The sequence below is a fragment of the Nestor notabilis genome, unplaced genomic scaffold, assembly GCF_000696875.1.
Source record: "Nestor notabilis isolate BGI_N333 unplaced genomic scaffold, ASM69687v1 scaffold1011, whole genome shotgun sequence".
NCBI lineage: Eukaryota > Metazoa > Chordata > Aves > Psittaciformes > Psittacidae > Nestor > Nestor notabilis.
The window spans coordinates 15,138-33,068 of record NW_009913110.1 but is presented as its reverse complement, the minus strand read 5'-3'; the positions used below and the strand labels follow the sequence as shown (position 1 = coordinate 33,068).

Sequence of the window (17,931 nt, the reverse complement as noted above, 5' to 3'; positions counted from 1 at the left end):
TCCTCGCTGACCGCCTCCCTCTGCGCTCTCCCCGCAGGACCTGTCTATTCCCCCTCGGGCTATAAGAAGGCGGATGATGAGATGTCCGGAGCCACGTCCTCGGCGGATCTGGACGAGGCACCAGCCCGCACCATTTACTTGAACCAGCCCCAGCAGAGCAAGTTCCGCGACAACTGGGTCAGGTACGAGAAATCCCCGCACCCCCCGTTCGGGCGGCAGCCTGCACACCTCGCAGCCCTGGGCGGGGAGGGCTCCCGTCCCTGCACGGACCTGGTTTCAGCACAGTGAGCTGTATCTTGTTGGCTGCAGTGGGCACCAGATCTGGCTAAAGGTACAGAGGAGCGGGAGGGGGGGGTTCCAGCAGCATTAGCAAGGGGTAAACTGCACCTATCAAGAGTAAGAGCAGGGAACTGACAGAGCTGCATGGGTAAGATGCACGAAAAGGTCTTCTCTTCTGTAGAGCCATTGAATTCTGTAATACCGGGCCTCATCTGTTACTCCTGGGCACAAGGGCTAACCCATGAAAACTCAGTGTGAGATTTGGATCGAATCCACTTTGAGTGTTCTCTTTAAAAGTAGCATCCAGTCATAAGAATAAGTAGACTAAGTATAAAGAAGTAGAGAGTAGAAAGGAAGAAAAGGAAAAGTAAGTCTAAAAATAACTATGGAGTTTACAAACTCGCATCCTCATGCGTACAAGGCTTTGGTCCACTTGTGTTCTTTAATTGGAGACCAGAGGGAATTTTCTCTGCTATTTCATTGTAGGAGTGTGTTTTTAAGACTTCTGTTGGTGTGATTAATGCCATGTTATTGCAGATTGGAAGCATAAATGATGTGCACTGGAACATAGAGTATGAGGATGCATAACAAGTAAGTTGTGGCAGTGCTTGCCACACTTGCCTGGGGTTACCGAGGTGAACAGATGGCTCCCGTCATGACAAAGGAGGAGCATTATTTAGCAGGCTTCTGTCTGTTAATGCAGATGTTTGGGTTATTGTTCAGAATGGTTTACACAACGAGTGCCTTCTAATGAAAAGAGAGGAGTCATTTTTTTTTTAAATTATTTCCATTAGCTGGTTTACTGTGTGTATTATCAAGGGTGGTACTAAGAATATCCTCTGGAAGGATGCTGGTGTTCTGGGTAGTGCAGCTTACACATACAGGATTTTCTCCTCAACTTTGACTTATTATGTACTTATCTGGTAAAGTCTATGGTTTAGGAGCACTTAATGACAGATTTTTTTTTTTTTTTAATGTCTTGCTTTTCTATGTGGGCAGCAATGTTGGATGTTTTCTCACTTTATTTTTATTTTTCCTTGACTAATTATGAGCTGAGTTTGGCTGTTTTCTGTGGATAGACTACTTGTGCTTTTCCTGCTTTACAGAAAGAAAAGCAGGGAATAGAGTGTTGGTAGAATCAGAAGGTTGGGGTTTCCTGAAGGGACACTGTTCTGGCTTAATCTAATGAGAAAGTAGTGTGTGTGACTGTGCTACCAAGAACCTTCTTTCTGATAGCGTTATTACCAGCTCCTCAGAGCTGTTGTCCAGCTTGCTGTCTGGAAGCAATCCCCTGGTAGCTGTAAAAGTTTGTCAGTACTTTTTTAATCATGAGAAATATTGGTGTGTAAGGGATAGGACAAAATGCAGGTAGTGTAGTGGGAAAGTAGGGATATTTGCATTACCTGATTAGTGATCTTAGCTCCTTAGTGTCACTTGGAAATTAAGTTTGCTGTATAATAACTTGCTGCTGCTTAGTAAGAAAGCTGACTTTTAGAATGCTGTCAGGCTTTGGCTCTGCTTTCTCCATCCTCTGGGTTAGTTTTCTTCCTTCAGCTAAGGTGGGAATGAAGGCAAAGGCATTGAGCTCATAATATCTGAATAAGGGTGCTTTGTGTGGAGTACATGTGATGATTTACTTACTTGCTTGTATATATTGGAGTTCTTGAGGACCAGCAGTTCTGTATTGCCCTTGAACTTTGTTTCTTACTGTGTTTAGCTGCTGGATTTTTCAGTACCATTGGTTTTGAAGATGTCTTGTCTCCATAGGAAATGTGTACCACAGCAAGCAGTGCTGTGTAAGTGAATAAACACCTGTATATAGGGGCTTGGAGAATATGAAAAGTTTGTTGTAAATCATGTGACTTCTGTCACCTCTTGCATAGTAATCAAGGATTCTCTGAACAGAGGTAGTGTGGAATAGCTTGCTCTAAACTAAGCAACATACAGCAAGGTGCAGAGGGTGGGGGAAGGTGAGTCAGTGTATGGCCTTTTGTTTAAGATGTTTGATTAAGATCTTGAGCTTTTAAACTTTTTAACTGAGAGGCACTGTTAAAAGTTTGTGGAGCAAAAGGAAACTGATTTTGGACAAGTTAAGCAAAATTGATAATTCCCCAATATCACTTCTAAATAGTAAATAATACTGTTGCAAAAGCAAAGTAGGTGACAAGGTGGCACTGACACTTCCACAAGCCTTGAAGTGTGAGGGTATAGAAGGAAGAACTGTTTCCTTTTTCCCCAGGCTTTCTGGTATAAATAAATGAAGTTATTAGAACTTGTGGAGCAATGGCTGATTTCTTTTGTGCTCTTCAAACTTTGTCACAAACTATGTCAAAACCTAGTGCTTTTGGATTTGGCTTGGTGCTTGGTGTGTATATGACTGTCACCGTTCTTTATTACAGTGCAGCACCAGTGATTCCTTCTGTAGGAACATCTCTCTTCTACCTGCATTAGAAGCTGTTTTCATCCCTACTATATTCAGTTTGTGTATGTGGAAGTCTTCGGACCTTGTCTTCAAGATAAATGGTTTTCCATTTTCGGCTGAAGTATTTTCTGATGCGTTTTAGAAGCTTTGAAATATGTATAAAAATTAAACAAATACTTTGTCCAAATTACTTTGTCCAACACAGCTGTAGCTGTGGTATTAAGGATGTTTGCTTTTATGAAAGCCAGCTGGCACCTGTTATGACTTGTTCAATGTGATCACCCTTTTGGTGAAGAAATTTTTCTTTAATATCCAATCTAAACGTCCCCTGGCACAGCTTGGGGCCATTGCCTCTTGTGTTATGACTTGATACTTGGGAAAAGAGACCAGCCACCTCCTCGCTCCATCATCCTTTCAGGTACTTGTAGAGGGTGATGAGGTCCCCCCAAGCCTTCTCTTCTCCAGACTAAACACCCCTCAGGTCCCTCAGCTGTTCCTTATCAGACTTGTGCTCCAGACCCTTCACCAGCTTTGCTCTTCTTTGGACCTGCTCCAGCACCTCAAGGTCTCTCTTGTAGTGAAGGGCTCAGAACTGAACACAGGATTCGAGGTGCGGCATCACCAGTGCCAGTACAGGGGGATGATCACTGCTCTGACCCTGCTGGCCACTAGTTCTGATACAGGCCAGGATGCTGTTGGCTTCTTGGCTGCCTGGGCACAAGCTGCTTATGTTCAGCTCTGTCAGTCAGCACCCTCAGGTCCTTTTCTGCCAAGCGGTTTTCCAGCCACTTTTCCCCAAGGCTGTAGCATTGCACGGGGTTGTTGTGGCCCAAATGCAGGACCTGGCACTTTGCCTTGTTAAACCTCATACAGCTGGCTACGGCCCATCAATCCAGCCTGTCCAGATCACTCTGTAGAGCCTTTCTATCCTCCAGCAGATCAACACTCCTGTCCAGCTTGGTGTCACTGCAAATTCATCATTATGATGTTTGTCTTCTGGAGCAGCCACTGTCTACTGAAGCCCTACTTCCAGGGAAGTGGCTGGACATTGCCTGCTGATGGGAAGTAGAGAATAAATCTTCTGTTTTCCTTTGCTTCTGCATATGGCTTTTGCTTTCGTGTTATTAACTGTCTTTCTCTTGATCCGTGAGACTTCTTTCCACTATATTCTCAGCCCCCAGCCCTGCTGAGGAAGGATGTGATAATGTGACTTGGTGGGCACCTGGTGTCCAGCTCAGGTCAACTCACCACCAACTTACCTGTCATCTTGTAACAACACAAGGATACAGATGGGGAATGATGATAGGGGGTTTGAATGCTCTGTCAATATTTGAGATGACCATGAATACTTTTCCAAATATATACTCAGTGAAGACTTCATTTTGCTTAAAGTGAGAATATTCTGCAGATCTGGCTTTCACATAAATACAGTTGCTTGATATTTCTTATTAATACAGGAATGTACTCTGACATCAGTGGCTTATGCTGTGTGTTGAACAGTAGTGTATTGAAACTTCCTTCCTGTACGTTTATTAAAAATCACTACTGAAGTGATCTGAGTCCCATGTGCTAATGTTGATGCGAAAGTAGTTGGAACATGTAGTTTCTTGATCTAGGAAGCACAAAAGTGCTGAAAAAACTTTAAGTACTCTTGCAACTGTATCCAAATTATCTAAGTAAATTGCAGTTGCTGTTGTAACTGTTGCTCTATGTAATATTCTTGTATTCAAGGCCTGATAGTGCATCCTGGTGCAACTCTGACTTAGATCTGAATCAGGAAGTTCAGTCTTGATATGTGGTTTGAGTGGGAGGTCAGGGCAGAGCAGCAGTCACGAATAGCAGAATTCTACTTGTACACTTTTAGTGTGTTTTGAGTTAGAAGTCATGTTGAAAAGTTTCCAGTAAGAACAAAATTTGGTGGCTTGATCTGTTATGGAGGTCCCAAAACATGTGTTCCAGTATCTAGAAAATCTCCAGTTCAGAGGCTTGTTTTTCATACAGGCAAAAGTTAAATTCTGCTAGAAAAGATAATGAGCAAAAAGCCTTAGTGTTCACTTTTACACTGTACAGGCTCTTCAAACTCAAGCAAACTGGTGAGAACAAATTTCTTCTTTCATAAGGCAGAAGCACCACTACTAGGAATTTAGCATTGAAGACTGCAACAAGGTTTCTAGTAGCACCACGAGTCCTTTGTTTAACAGGCTGTTGTTTTATCTGTAGTCCCAGACTGTCCCATCAGTGTCTGCAGGGTGCTTGCTGGTGACAAAACTGTGGGCACAGTCTGAATTCTTGTTTAGTTTCAGCTGTATGTTGTATTAGATGAAGCTTTCTTGGCTTGCAAATAGGTACTGCAGAAGCCACTTGTGATTTAGAAGTGTTAATGCTTTTTTGAATGTGTGTAAATTCTCACTGGTGCTTAATGAGTCCCTGCTGCTGAAATAGGAGTTGCTGGTATCACTATCCAATTAGTACTGACCCTTGTAACCTGAATATCCCAAGTAGTGTTCACTGTGATCCATGGTTGAAGATGTGAATGGTAGTGTGCTGTGTGCAGGTGCATTTACCTGCACTTACGATGTAGACCAGCATTCCTCTTGCACTAAAATGTACCTTTGCTCCTGAGGTAAAACTGCTTCTGCTTGTGTTTGGTTTATTCTTGGTGGAGTTCAGACACTGTGGCCATTTGTACTAGTGCTTGTATGACATTTGGAAATCTCTGCTGTTGTCATGTGAACAGATCTCTTGCTTGACTGCAGAAAAGCATTTTGGAATTCTCTAAGAAGGGATGTGTTATTATATTCTGAATAGTATAAATCTAATTATGTATTAAACTAATCCTTTACTTTTTTTAGTTCTAGGTATATAGTGTTCTTAGATCCAAAAAGAAATAATCAATAATGATACACATACTTGTAAATAAGCAAAAATGTAATTTTCCTGCAGTGCAGCTGTTACTGATACTTTAGTCTATCACAATGAAAAAGGCTTGGCTACAGCTATGGAAAAGTTAACTCTTTTTTTATTTTTTATTTTTTTAGCTATTAAAATTCACTGGATGTAATTGGTATTGAATGCCTGGTGCTGATGTTGTGTTTCCAGATTGTGCCAGGGTATTTGAAGTTGTTGCATGTTTGGTCTTAGTGGGATACTCTTAGGGCCAGAGCCCCTGGACAGTTCAACTGTTGAATTTCACCTGGATGAAATGTCTGGGTGGAAAAAACCCTCAGATGTGAGTGTTCTAGTGCTGTTCCATCTGCTGCATGTTGAATTCTCTGGCATCCTGATTTCGTTCTCTATCATGATGGATTTTGTACGTCAGCATTAGCAACACAGCAGGGGAATTAAACTGGGTCTTTTTCCTGGTTTTAGATAGTTACTACCTAAGTGACTTTTAGACAATGGAGCCAAAGCTTAGATGCAGTCTGACTTCATGCAAACAAAGCCGCTTTCCCACATATTTATTGAATAAATACTGGCCCATATTCAGCAGTGAGCATTCCTTTGTGACTCTGCATTTCTACTTTTTCCTCTACTTTAGTGATCTCTGTCCTGCGAACAGGAAGAGACTAGATGTATTTGGTGATTCTTTGTGTAACTTGAGTGAGGGTGGAGTCAAAGCAGGGATCTTTCAGGACTTAGGGGTGTCGTGTACAATAAATCACACTTTCTGAAGTCTCTTGCTGTTTTCAGTTGTGTGTATGGGTTTGTGCTCAGTGTGCTGACTGTTGGCAGTTTGTAGAAAAGGGTAGAAGAGTAAGAGATTGTCTTAAGTTGACCTAATTGGAGCTCAGGAACTGTAACAACTGCTTTCCACATAGTTGCTGTTGAATGTGGAGTTATTTGGTCAGTTTTGAGAGAAATATAAGTGTTCAAGGCCAGGTTGGACAGGGCCTTGGGTGTCATGGTCTAGTATAAGGTGTCCCTGCCCATGGCAGAGGGGTTGGATCTAGATGATCTTAAGGTCCTTCCCAACCCAAAGCATTCTATGATTCACTTCTTTTACCACCACCCCCGCTTGTCACTAGAAGAATAGCTGCTTAAGTGTGGTGACACTTGGAATAAAATAATGGCTTTAAAACTGAAGTTACTGCTCTGGGTTTTAGACAGCTGATTAACTTATGTGACTTGTTATGATTTCTTCCCCCTCCCTTCTCCCCTCCAGTCATCTTCATATCAGTGCTGTGTGCTTGCTGTGAAGCCTGTCTTGGGTTTGCAGTGGTAATAAACTTAATCTATTAGATAGTAGTATTTCCAGGTTAACTGTTCCAGTCTGCTCTATTTTACTGAGTTGTACTTGCCAACAGGGCTACTGAAAAGTGAGGGCCTGTTTCTGTAGTGATGACCTGACAAGATTGTGGCTTGCTGAAACAGTATCATGCCTACAGAGCTTTTAGTGCTGTTTCTAAACAGTCTTTGTCTAATGTATTTGTTAGTGCAAAATAGCCAGGAGCCTGTTCCCCTTTTTATAGGGATTGCATGAATAGAGAACAAAAGGAAAGGCCTTTTCTGTTTGCATGCTTTAGGAAAAGCTTCCATGCTACAGGATTTGGAAGCAAAAGTGCTATTTCTTCTATTAAATGTGACCACGAGTTCTTGTTTTTGTGTTAAACTGAGCGTAAGCAGTTGTGTTAATGCCTGCTCTGTATTAAGACTGCCATGAGCACTTCTGCAGGAAGCCTTTCTAGTGGAAGTAATACTTACTTTGACATTATCAATTACATTAGTTTTTGCAGCCTTTCACTGCCTGTGTGTGGTAGAAGCCCTACTGATACCAGGGCAATTTGGCACAAGATAATGGAGGTTAGAAATTGTGAAAAACCCTTACACGGTTAGGAGTTGATCTTGCTGAATTAGAGAGCAATAAGACTGCCATAATTCAGTGGACAACAGTTCATAGTGTGTTTTCATGTACGTTTGTCCTGACAATGGTCTATACAAAGGTAACAACTAAAATGAAGCACTTGAAGATAAGCTTGTTGCTGATTTAGCTTCTGAGGAAGTGCAGGTAGCTCAGCAAAGCTGGGTTTGTCATCCTAAACATCTTGCTATTGAAATGAAGCTTGTGCATTAGGGTGGATAACACTATTTGCCAGCAGAAGCAATGGTAATCAATGAATATTGCACTTACCACCCTGCCTTTTTATTAGGTTGGTGTAGAGCACAACACTGATGCACATTACTATAAAATATTGATGTAAGGTATGTTTGTGCTAATTTAGATTTCCCCTTGTGTAAAATACTCCTAAGCCTCAGTGGCTGTCTAGCTGACAGCTGTCTGGTTTTCTTTTCTCTCTCTTTTATTTTTTTTCCCCCCCCCTTGGGTATGTATGAGATCTTGAATTTAACTTGAAGTAAACTCTTCTTCCGAAGAGCTTCAATGTCTTAGTGCAGCAGACCCAAACCACTCTGGCCCATGAAAAACAAGTTCTGGTGGAACTTGACCTGCAGGGGAGTTAGTGGGCTGGCTTGCTATGTCCCGAGTCTTTTAAACCAGCCCAAAACAATCTTTCTCTCCCCAAATTAAATGATTTGAGAGAAGATGGCTCAGGTTCTTAGCTGTGATTAGTCTCTCCTCTTACAAAAGAGGGAACGACAATCTTCCAAAAACACAGTGGTGCCTGTAGTTCCTTCTGGTGGGAGCCCATCCTACTGATGAAGGAAATCCTATAGATGAAGGAAATGTTGTTCTGAGAAACGTGGGGGAAGGAAACAGTGAGGCCCTTCAGAGGAAAACTGTCCCACTGGTACAAGTTTTCACAAGTTACTGGGCACTCCAGTTTGAAGCAGCTAGAAGTGTTTTCTGCCAAAGTTCAAATGGATACTCCCAGTCTGTTTCATTCTGGGAAGAATTTGGGACAAAAAACTTATTCTTCTATGGTATTGCAACAGCATTATTGGGAAGTCTTTCAGGATTGGATGTTTCAGTGGCTAGGCAGAGAAATGTCCTTTAAGCAAAGTTATGACCTGTTTTCTCTTTTGACAATACATGAACTTGTATGTGTAAGGTGTCATTGCTGTTATGGAGAAACTGTTCAAGAGTGCAGGAAAGGATGGAAACAAAACAGGCACTTGTGCTATGGGCAGTGGTTGCTCCAGAGCTGGGTGACAGATACTCTGATGTGATGGTTCTTGGTTCTTTGCCTTGCTCTGGCAAGTTCTGAGCAATAATATGTTGTAGGATTAAAGTCTTGCACTTTTTACTGTGCAATAGCAAGTTTTGCTCCTTTTACACACTTGTTCTGACCTGAGCTCAGTCTGTCTTAAACTGATTAGAGTATTTAATTGCCAGTACCCTTTTCACCCTTACTGGTTGGAGTTGTCCTCTGCAGGAACCATAGTCTCGAAGATTCATCTGACAGTGAGGCTTTTCAATTAAACTCGGGGCTGTGTTGGTTAAGGCAGAAATTGCTGCCTGCTATAAAGAACCAACACTGGTTGTTTAGGACATAGTTTCCAGTCAACAAATGATCATTGTGAAGGTATATAAGTAATTGCTTCTTATAAGCCTTCAAGATGTGTTCTATGTGGGAATTTGTAAACAGTTGATTTTTGTATCTTTAGCAAGTTTTCTGATCAAAGTACACTATTCTTAGCAACTGCTAAAAATCTCGTGACCCTTGCATTTGTCACAACCTAGCCAGTTTTCTGCATGGCAGCATTGTTTGAGACATTCCTGTGAATGAGCTTCCTCTGTGCCCAGTGTAATTACATGTTGGTTTTCTGTGTTAATGTAGTTAAGTATCACTTGAAACATGTAATGCTTATTGCTGGACCTCCTGCAGCAATGGTGACTGTCTGGACACAATGGTGACACAGTAGCTTCTGTGCATACTGCTTCTGTACTTTAGTTATTGCAGAACGTCGGAAGCTGATGTCAATCTTGCCATTAAAGGAAGTATCATATGCCTGCAGTAATTCACATGCCATTCCACTGAAGGCTCTATTTGAGCCCTCAATTCAAGCAGATTCTCTTTTCTTTTTTTTAATATATATTTTTTTTTTAACTTCTCTGTTACAAGGCATCTGATCTCTTGTATGAGATAATGGAAACAAAGCCTGATTGGCAAGAGAGGAGTTCAAGTCCTTAACCTGCACTTTAATTACCCAGCCCCTCTGCTGTGGTTCAGATGCCTGTGCTTGGCATGCTTAGTAATTGTTCCTGTGAACTGATGTATGTTAAAAGCACTAACATTAGACAACACTCATTCTTCAGCTCTCAGATTTGAGAGTATTTCAAGTATGTGAACTGTGGAATGGATAGCTGTGGGTGAATGCTGCCTAGGAAAGGACAGTTTGTACTTAACACCCCTGGAAATGAGACCATGTGTGTCTCAAGGAAATCTTGTTTTCTTTATCATGATTAGCCTGAAGGTGGTGTTCATCTTGGAGTTGTCAATCTAAATTCTCAAGGAAGGGGTAGAAGTGCTTTAGATAGTTCTACATTCTCCCAGTCAGCTATATTATACAGCTGCACATTGCCAGCACCATACACTTCTCAAGGAAGTAATCTCTCTGTCTTTATTACTGGTAGCCTTTGTCTCTTCAAGGATGATTCAATGGAGTAAAACTTGACTTTATGAAAAGTTCTGGGGAAATGGCAACTGTGGGACGAGTCATGAGAAAACTTCACTTTAATAAGTGGAGGAACTATACTGGAAAATAACTACTAAGTTTCTTGGTGCACTGTTTGCTACTTTTCATTTGAGTGTTACCAAAAGATGTAATTAATCATTGGTACTTCAGTTGCATGCTAGTGAGTTAAGGTATGTGAATGACACTAACTTTATCAAATCATACAGTGATTGCTTTCAGAAAAATCTTTGCACTACTCTAGAATTAGTGGGGCTAGACTCTTTCAGACATATTCATGTGTATCCAACCCATTTATTGAACAGAATTTGACAGTGTTTCTCCTGACTTGCACAGTGGTGTAACTGGAAATGTAACTTTGAATTAAGTTGCAGATATAAAGGAAAAATCTCTTCTAATGTTTGCACACCTGTTTAAACATCAAACTTGTGTAGTTAAACAAGGTTTGCATAGTTGACAGCTGTTGCGTTGGGGAAAACCAATTTGTTGTTTGATTTCCTGCATGTCCTCTCTTCCTTCCCCTGCCATAGCCTGTTTGTGAGCTGCAGACCTGGAGTTCTTCAAGTTGGGTACCAGGCACTTTGAAGATAAGATGGCTGTGACTGGGACTGATCAGAGCACTAACCTTTGCAGATACTTATATTTAGTGACTGAAATTCTGCTCCAAACGAGCTACCTGACTTTTCTACCTGTTCATCTATAGATTTTAACTTTGTTCTGAGCTTTGATTATCCTTAAGTCCTCTATAATGCATCATTCTGTTGGGCGGGAGCACACAACATTTATTTAAGTATTGTATTTGTCCTTGAGAGAGCAGTTCTTCAGGGCCAAATTAATCAAATACTCCTGCCCAACTTAGAGTATTAGTTTGCTTTTCATAAGAAGCTTTATTTTTTGAATAACAACATGTGCCAGCTTTCTGCTTTTTACACATATGCATGATTAGTTCCTCGCCTAAATGGTGACAGCTAAATGTGCCCCTCTGTAATTAGAACGGTACCTATTTCCTGTAGGCATCTGTCATGTTACTTAAGCAACAAAATACATTGTCTTAGTATGTATAAAGCTCATTCAAAGGATCCTTACTGTGTTGGCATTAACACAATCACTAGAGTAAGAATATTGTTTGGATCAGTTAGCTGTGAAGTCCGTAAATGGTAGAATGTTGTTAATTAAATGTTTCATCTCGATTGCAGTCAGACAAATTCTTGCTTTAATAGTCACAGGAATGTGGTATCCAGGGGAATACTATTTTGATAGAAAAATCTGCCAGTGCTTGATTTCGAATGAGTATTGCTTGGGGAATTCACTTGTAGGTCTAAACTGTTACCTTGATTAAACTATGTTGTGTAAGTCATAACGTACTTCTGAGATGTGTGTTTAATTATGGTCTGTACTAAAGGAAGGTTGTTGCACATGAGACCAAGTGAATGTGGCTTAAAACAAAACTTGTAGTTGAAAGAAATCAGTAATGTTTCAAGGAAGTAACTTCTCTTCATTTATATGGTAAATGTACTGTGTCACATGCTTTAAACCTTGAAGCCAACACTGGCTTTTAGAATCCTACTTGAAACTTTTTGGTCATAATTGCTGTATGATATTGCAATGAAGTGCTAAAAAAATCTTCTAACCTGCAGCACAGCTAAGTACAGCGTGGTGACATTTCTACCTCGATTCCTGTATGAGCAGATCAGAAAAGCTGCAAATGCATTCTTCCTCTTCATTGCCTTACTGCAGGTATTGTTTCACTGGTTTGGCTTGATTATAACCTAATGTAGTAGAAGTTGTTTTGGTTGTTACACTTAACTGTGAAGAAATATTTGTACATACCTCATTAATACTACTATTAAAATACATCTTTTATAATAGAAAAGAGTCTCTAAGTTGCCTTCTAATTTCAAACTGTAAAATCAAGTTACTTTTATTCTTAAGTAAAAACAAGAAGTAGTATGGTAGAACATGGAAGCTACTGAGAAAAGCATATGTGGGTTCTTGTGAAACTGCTGGCTGTTTAGATAGTCCAGATTTCCAAGTAAATTAGGTCACTTGGATTCTTGTGAAGAGAGAAACAGAATACATGTCATACATGTATGGCATGTACAACAACTTTATCTTCTAACTTTGTAGTAGTTTCTTTGAACCTACTGGGAGATCAGGCTAATTTGCCCATGGAAATTGGGTGTCATTCAGGCACAAAACAAAGCTCTATTCTCTCTTCTGAGAGCTTTGCATAAAGTTCTAAATTTGCTAGAAACTAATTTTAAACACAAATACAAAATGGATGTCTCTTCTCCCTCTGTTCACAGCAAATTCCAGATGTGTCTCCAACAGGAAGATATACCACCTTGGTGCCATTGCTATTTATTTTGACAATTGCTGGCATCAAAGAAATTATAGAAGACTATGTGAGTATTGTTATGGGGAAGGCTGTGCTAAAGACCAAGTGTTTCAAAAAGGCTACAAAATGCTACAAAGTTTTGTGTCCCTGACTTTCTGCATTCTGAACTTGACTAGAATTTCTGTGGCACGCTGAGATAAATAAAGCATTTTTATTAGAGCTGGTGAACAAGGGAACAGTGGAAGTCAGGACACTTGTTTCTACCCCCTTGGACTTACTCATTTATGCTTTTATTACAAAGGCCTGGCTAGAAAGACACTGCAGAGTCCTGACAGACACATGGCCTATTTAGTGGCCTTGAAAAGGGGGCAGTAAGCAACATTAGCACAGAGCAAGCTGTTTTAGGGGAAAATCTGCACTAACTTGAATACTCTTTAGTATAAGAGGTCTTTTTGCTTTGTGAAGTTTTGAATGAAATAAGAAATCCATCTAAACAAACAGCACATAGAATGTATAGTGCAGATGTCATGTATGTATACTGTTCCTTGTTGTTCCTTTTGTTTTCCTTCCAAAAACAAGTTTTACAGTCTTAGTTTTTTACTGTTGATCCAGGTTTGAGCCTGACTTCCAACTTGGTAACTCTTGCTTTATATTATGCTCTTTTACAAACCATTTGGATTTAAATGGTGTGTGCAGCTTTAAAAAGTATATGTAACATAAAGACAAAAATGATCCAATGTATCATCTTGCAGTTTGTCACGTTTCTAGCTCTAATGGTTTTGGAATTTGTAATGAGGTGTAATGAAATGTTTTGTTTCCTTGCAGAAAAGGCATAAGGCAGACAGTGCAGTGAATAAAAAGAAAACAATAGGTAAGACTAAACAATCTGTAACTGAAATATTTAAAGTGCAAATAATGAATACCAGAATACTTCTGAAAATTATGTTGCTACTTATTTAAGGAAACAGTGGTGGTGGGAATGCATGTCTCTTTGGAATGTTAGATTTTACTTTACCGAATGTTTTGGACTGCTGATAGCATGACACTTGAGGAGGAGGCATGGAGGCCATTATTAGAATTTAAATTTCATTTAATTTTAAGGTTGTACAGAGTTACACAGCTCTTGGTTCCTCCAAGAAAACCAAACCCACTTCCACTTTCCCAAAAGAAAAACTGCAACCAAAAAGCCCCAACAAAGTCTTAAAACACTAAAAGCTGATATCAGGAATTTTAAGTAATTTTTGTACAAGCTGCTGTCCTTAAAATATAGAAAGACCTCTGGAGACTTTGTGGCTTTGCTTTCCTGAAGTGTTACTAAAAGACCATTTAATACTGGTATCATCTGAACGTATTCCTAGTGTATTGGTGCTACTTGGCACTGAATACCTGAAGACATTTTCATTCTTTTCATCTCCCTTAACTGAAAACCTGTATGGAGTTTATTGTTGGCTACCCTGTGGTCAGCCTGGGCTTCATCCATGGGATATCTGTGTTCTGGTGTTGAACAGCTTCTCTGCTGCTCCTGCACAAAGATCTGCAGGTGAAATAGAAAACAAAACACACGGACTTGACTTCTGGGCAGAGCTGCTTCCTCCCAAACACATTTAGCTTCAGTGTCAAAAAGCTAGGGAAACGCTTCAAGGAACCTGGGGAACTGAACCACCTGCTAGCTCCACGCTTCACTTAACAGGCATAATGTTTGCAGGACTGTTTTCAGTGAGTTGTTCTTCATTCGTGCTTGAGAAGTTAAATTCATCATTAAGGCTGTATATTAATGAACATCAGAAAGTGTTGCTTTACCAGTTCTTCAAGGTAATTTCTCTTCAAGAGCCTGGGAAGATGTTTCAAGCACAGGAACACTATGTTTACTAGCCATGGGAAATCAGCAATTAACTGGCTGCAGCACAACAGGCCTTGTTACAGGTAGTATGAAAGACTGCTCTTTCAAAAGTCACATAGGCAGTTCTAATCCATTTATAGTCAGAACATATCCTAACAAACACTTCAAGGGAAGTTTATCACAGTAATTATGGAGAGACAACCTTAAAGAACACCAGTATTCCTATGGAGTGAAGTGGATTTTAGCACTTAAAACCTGAACTAAAATAACTTTTCTTTACGTTAAATACTCTAAATAAAATTTTCAAAATGATACTTAAAACTGAATCTTCACATTTCTCAAGAGGAAGACTAGAAAGAGGCTCATTCTTGAGACTTGTGTTATGAAAAGTTAATCAATGTCCAGGTTGGGATTTAGATTAATTAAACTTAAATGTATATGTCTTCATGTTCCTCTTACAGCTGAGTGAGGTCTAGTCAGTGCAGTCAGTATAGAGAGCAGTTCTACTCACTCAGAAGTAGACTGCTATTGGCTTCCTGGCTGAACAGCAGTGCCTACCACCAGATGCTTGCTTCAGTAGCATTGCATGTAGGCTTTGCATTTATCTCCATGTTTGGGGTTTTTTTGAGCAGTAGTGTTTCTTCAAAGAACATTTCCTATATTAAATTTACCATTGAAAGCATTGGTTATGCTTAATGGAGTGGCTTTGGTACATCGGAATTAAATTCCCTTTGGAGGAAATGAAACTGCAAATCCTGCTCCAGGTGAGCACTGTACATCTTTGTTAGGAGCTGCAGCATGTTAGGCTCTGAGCCAGTATTCCTTGTCTTGGATGGCTTCATGTGGTGTATATGGAGATGACATTGGATCTAGGGACCAGACTAAATATAATCCCAAGTGAAGCCCCTGAGCAGGATATTCCATAGGTGTAGAGAGCTCAGAGCTCAGTTATAAGTGCTCTGATGTATTGATTCTCTCATGGTTAAATTATAGAATAAGCCATTGGCATTTAATATTAGAGAGCATCCCGTACAGCGGTAGACAAGCACAGGACTAGCAAACTGTTGCACAAGACTGGGAAATGCTTGCCTTCCAGGAGTCACGCTTCAAGTAGGCCTGAACACCTAGGTGTGAGTGGCAACATTAAGTCTTGGATCTAGAACATCAATACACTTTTAGTCTTGGAAAGTCTTAGACAGAAGGTTTATAGTGAAACTGTTTTGGAGTAGCAGCAGTCTTGTTAGATACCTGGTCTTTGTTACTTTAACCAAATTCCTTTTGACAATAATTTGTCAATTTTACTGTCATAAGTATTCTAGAGAAGACTTTTTTTTTTTTCCCCTGTCCTTTAGAGTACTATAAAACTGGGTTAAGTACAGTAGTGGCTGCAGAATTGCAACCTGAATATTTCTGAACTATTTTAATGGAAGCTTTCTGGTTTAGATTGTGGGGTTAGGAATTAAACAAAATATAAGAGCTCAGTTATTTGCTTGACTAATTTTAACAGATAAATTGATATCCATAATCATGAAAGCTAAATTGTTCTGAAATAAGCAGAGCTCAATTCAAGCGCAGCTTAGGAGAGGGAAGAAAGGGGTGCAACACAACTGTTCTTCCCCTAAACTGCATATACTTGTTTGGGTGGAAGCTCAGCAGTTTAGGTGCATCACTAGCAGTGCTTCTGTTGCTGCCCACCCATTTTTGTTAAATAGTTTACATTGCTGTGACCCATCCACTGTAATAAATATCAGGATTCAGTGCTCCAAAATATGTGGCCTGAGGATAGGAATCAAGATAGATTTCTTGTTCTTGATCTGGCCTGACATTCCTGTTTGTGGAGTGGCCTAACCTGAGTAGGATGGCTGAGGCTGCGTTCAGCTGAAATGTATCTTCTGGGAATTCTGTATGGTTTTCAAATGAGCTGTGTATGAATTGCATAGAACTGAGGAGAAAATTGTTTGTATTCAAAATCGGAGGCTGGCTTTTTCAGCTTTCATCTGTTGCACATGATGTGTTTTGAACATCTTTGAAAACTGGCCACAGCTGCTTTCAGTGAAGGTGTGAGTTTGTTTAGGTGTACTTGGTGTGCTCAGACCAGGACTGGATTTGGTTACTCAGCAATGACTTGGCATAGATTTTTGACCTGAATGTTTAGGCTGGAGTAGTATTAAGTATGTGTAGAAGCTTCTAGAGGAACTACTTGGGTGGAAAAGCGTAATCCAGAGTAGATGACCAATGAGTGTGTTAAGACAGCAGTTTTCTTCTTTTTGGGTTTTCTTTAATTTTGGTTTTTTTTTGTTGTTTGTTTGTTTTATTTCAATCTGAACTCAGTATTTAGGATTCTCTTTCTGCCTAAGCTAAGCTTTGCTTTTCCAAGGGGCTTAGAGCCTGCTTGACTATGAAGCCTCAGCCTTATAAAGGCAATTGATATGCTAGTGAAATCGGATGTGTCAGAGTCAAAACATAATGAATAAAATGCAAGGGAAAAAGGAAGAAGTGAAAATTCTGTGGTTAAATCAGACATAAAGATGCTTTCTGATATTGATTGATGGTGGGCAGTGATGCCATTTGTTTTAAGGAAGGTCATTTCCTAAGCAAAGAGCAACACTGCCTATCTGCAGGTTAGTATGAAGTGTTGTCAGTAAGGAATTGGGCCACCAACTGTTGTCTAGCAGGTGATAAAAAGGATATAAACATTAAGGTCAGATTCTTGTTGTTTTGAAATATGCCCAAATCTTGCCTGTTTAATCTAACTTTAAACTTTCTTTACAGTTTTAAGAAATGGGATGTGGCAGAACATTATTTGGAAAGAGGTAAACAAAATTGGGGATGGGAGGGAGTGGAAGAAGGTGTTCTAGAATTACTCTTGCTAAAATAAATTCAGAGGCCTAGAATTAATATGCTGTAGGTGAGAATTCCCTGTGACTTTGGGTGGGAGGGATCTTTTCTGTTGCAATAGTGAAAATTGCCCTAAGCAAGGCACCTGAGTACCCATCTTTAGATTTTAGTACTATATTTTCATCCAATGCTAATGAACTGTTCGAAGTGGTTTTGCTTGAGCAGTTAATATGCTCCAGGGTGTAAACAGTATTTTTGTTTAAGTCCATATCTGGAAGAGTAACTTTCACTGCAATGCTGTACCTCCCCTGAAAGTCTAAGACTTATTTTGCTACCTCTGCTAAAAAGTTCTGTGGTTTGGGGCTAATTAGTAAGCTGTGTACTCAAATAAGGAGCACAAGCCCTGCTTCTGCCTCAGGCACTCAGGACCTACGTTCTGTGAAGCCCTGTGCCAGGACTTGCTGAGCCTTATTTCTAGAACTTCCTGAAATCCCTCAGGATGTATTGATCTAATCATGGCTTTTAATGCCTTTTTAAGGATAAAATTAGCCTGTTACCTAATAAATGAGGTTAAAGTACACTTTTAAAACCTCTGGGAAATGAGATCTGCCTCGAGACCTAAAA

At 40.1% G+C, this 17,931-nt stretch overlaps 1 protein-coding gene across 1 annotated transcript in view; it reads left to right on the top strand.

The window, feature by feature from the left end:
• Positions 1–42: 42 nt before the first annotated feature.
• Positions 43–17,931, top strand: part of ATP8A2 (ATPase, aminophospholipid transporter, class I, type 8A, member 2) — a gene marked incomplete at its 3' end in the record, with an annotated part of 31,741 nt that continues 13,852 nt past the window's right edge. The window contains exons 1-5 of the mRNA XM_010022756.1: positions 43–182; positions 11,929–12,028; positions 12,598–12,696; positions 13,455–13,500; positions 17,242–17,282. Coding sequence (XP_010021058.1) covers positions 82–182; positions 11,929–12,028; positions 12,598–12,696; positions 13,455–13,500; positions 17,242–17,282 — 387 coding nt within the window. The remainder of the gene's footprint in view (positions 183–11,928; positions 12,029–12,597; positions 12,697–13,454; positions 13,501–17,241; positions 17,283–17,931) is intronic.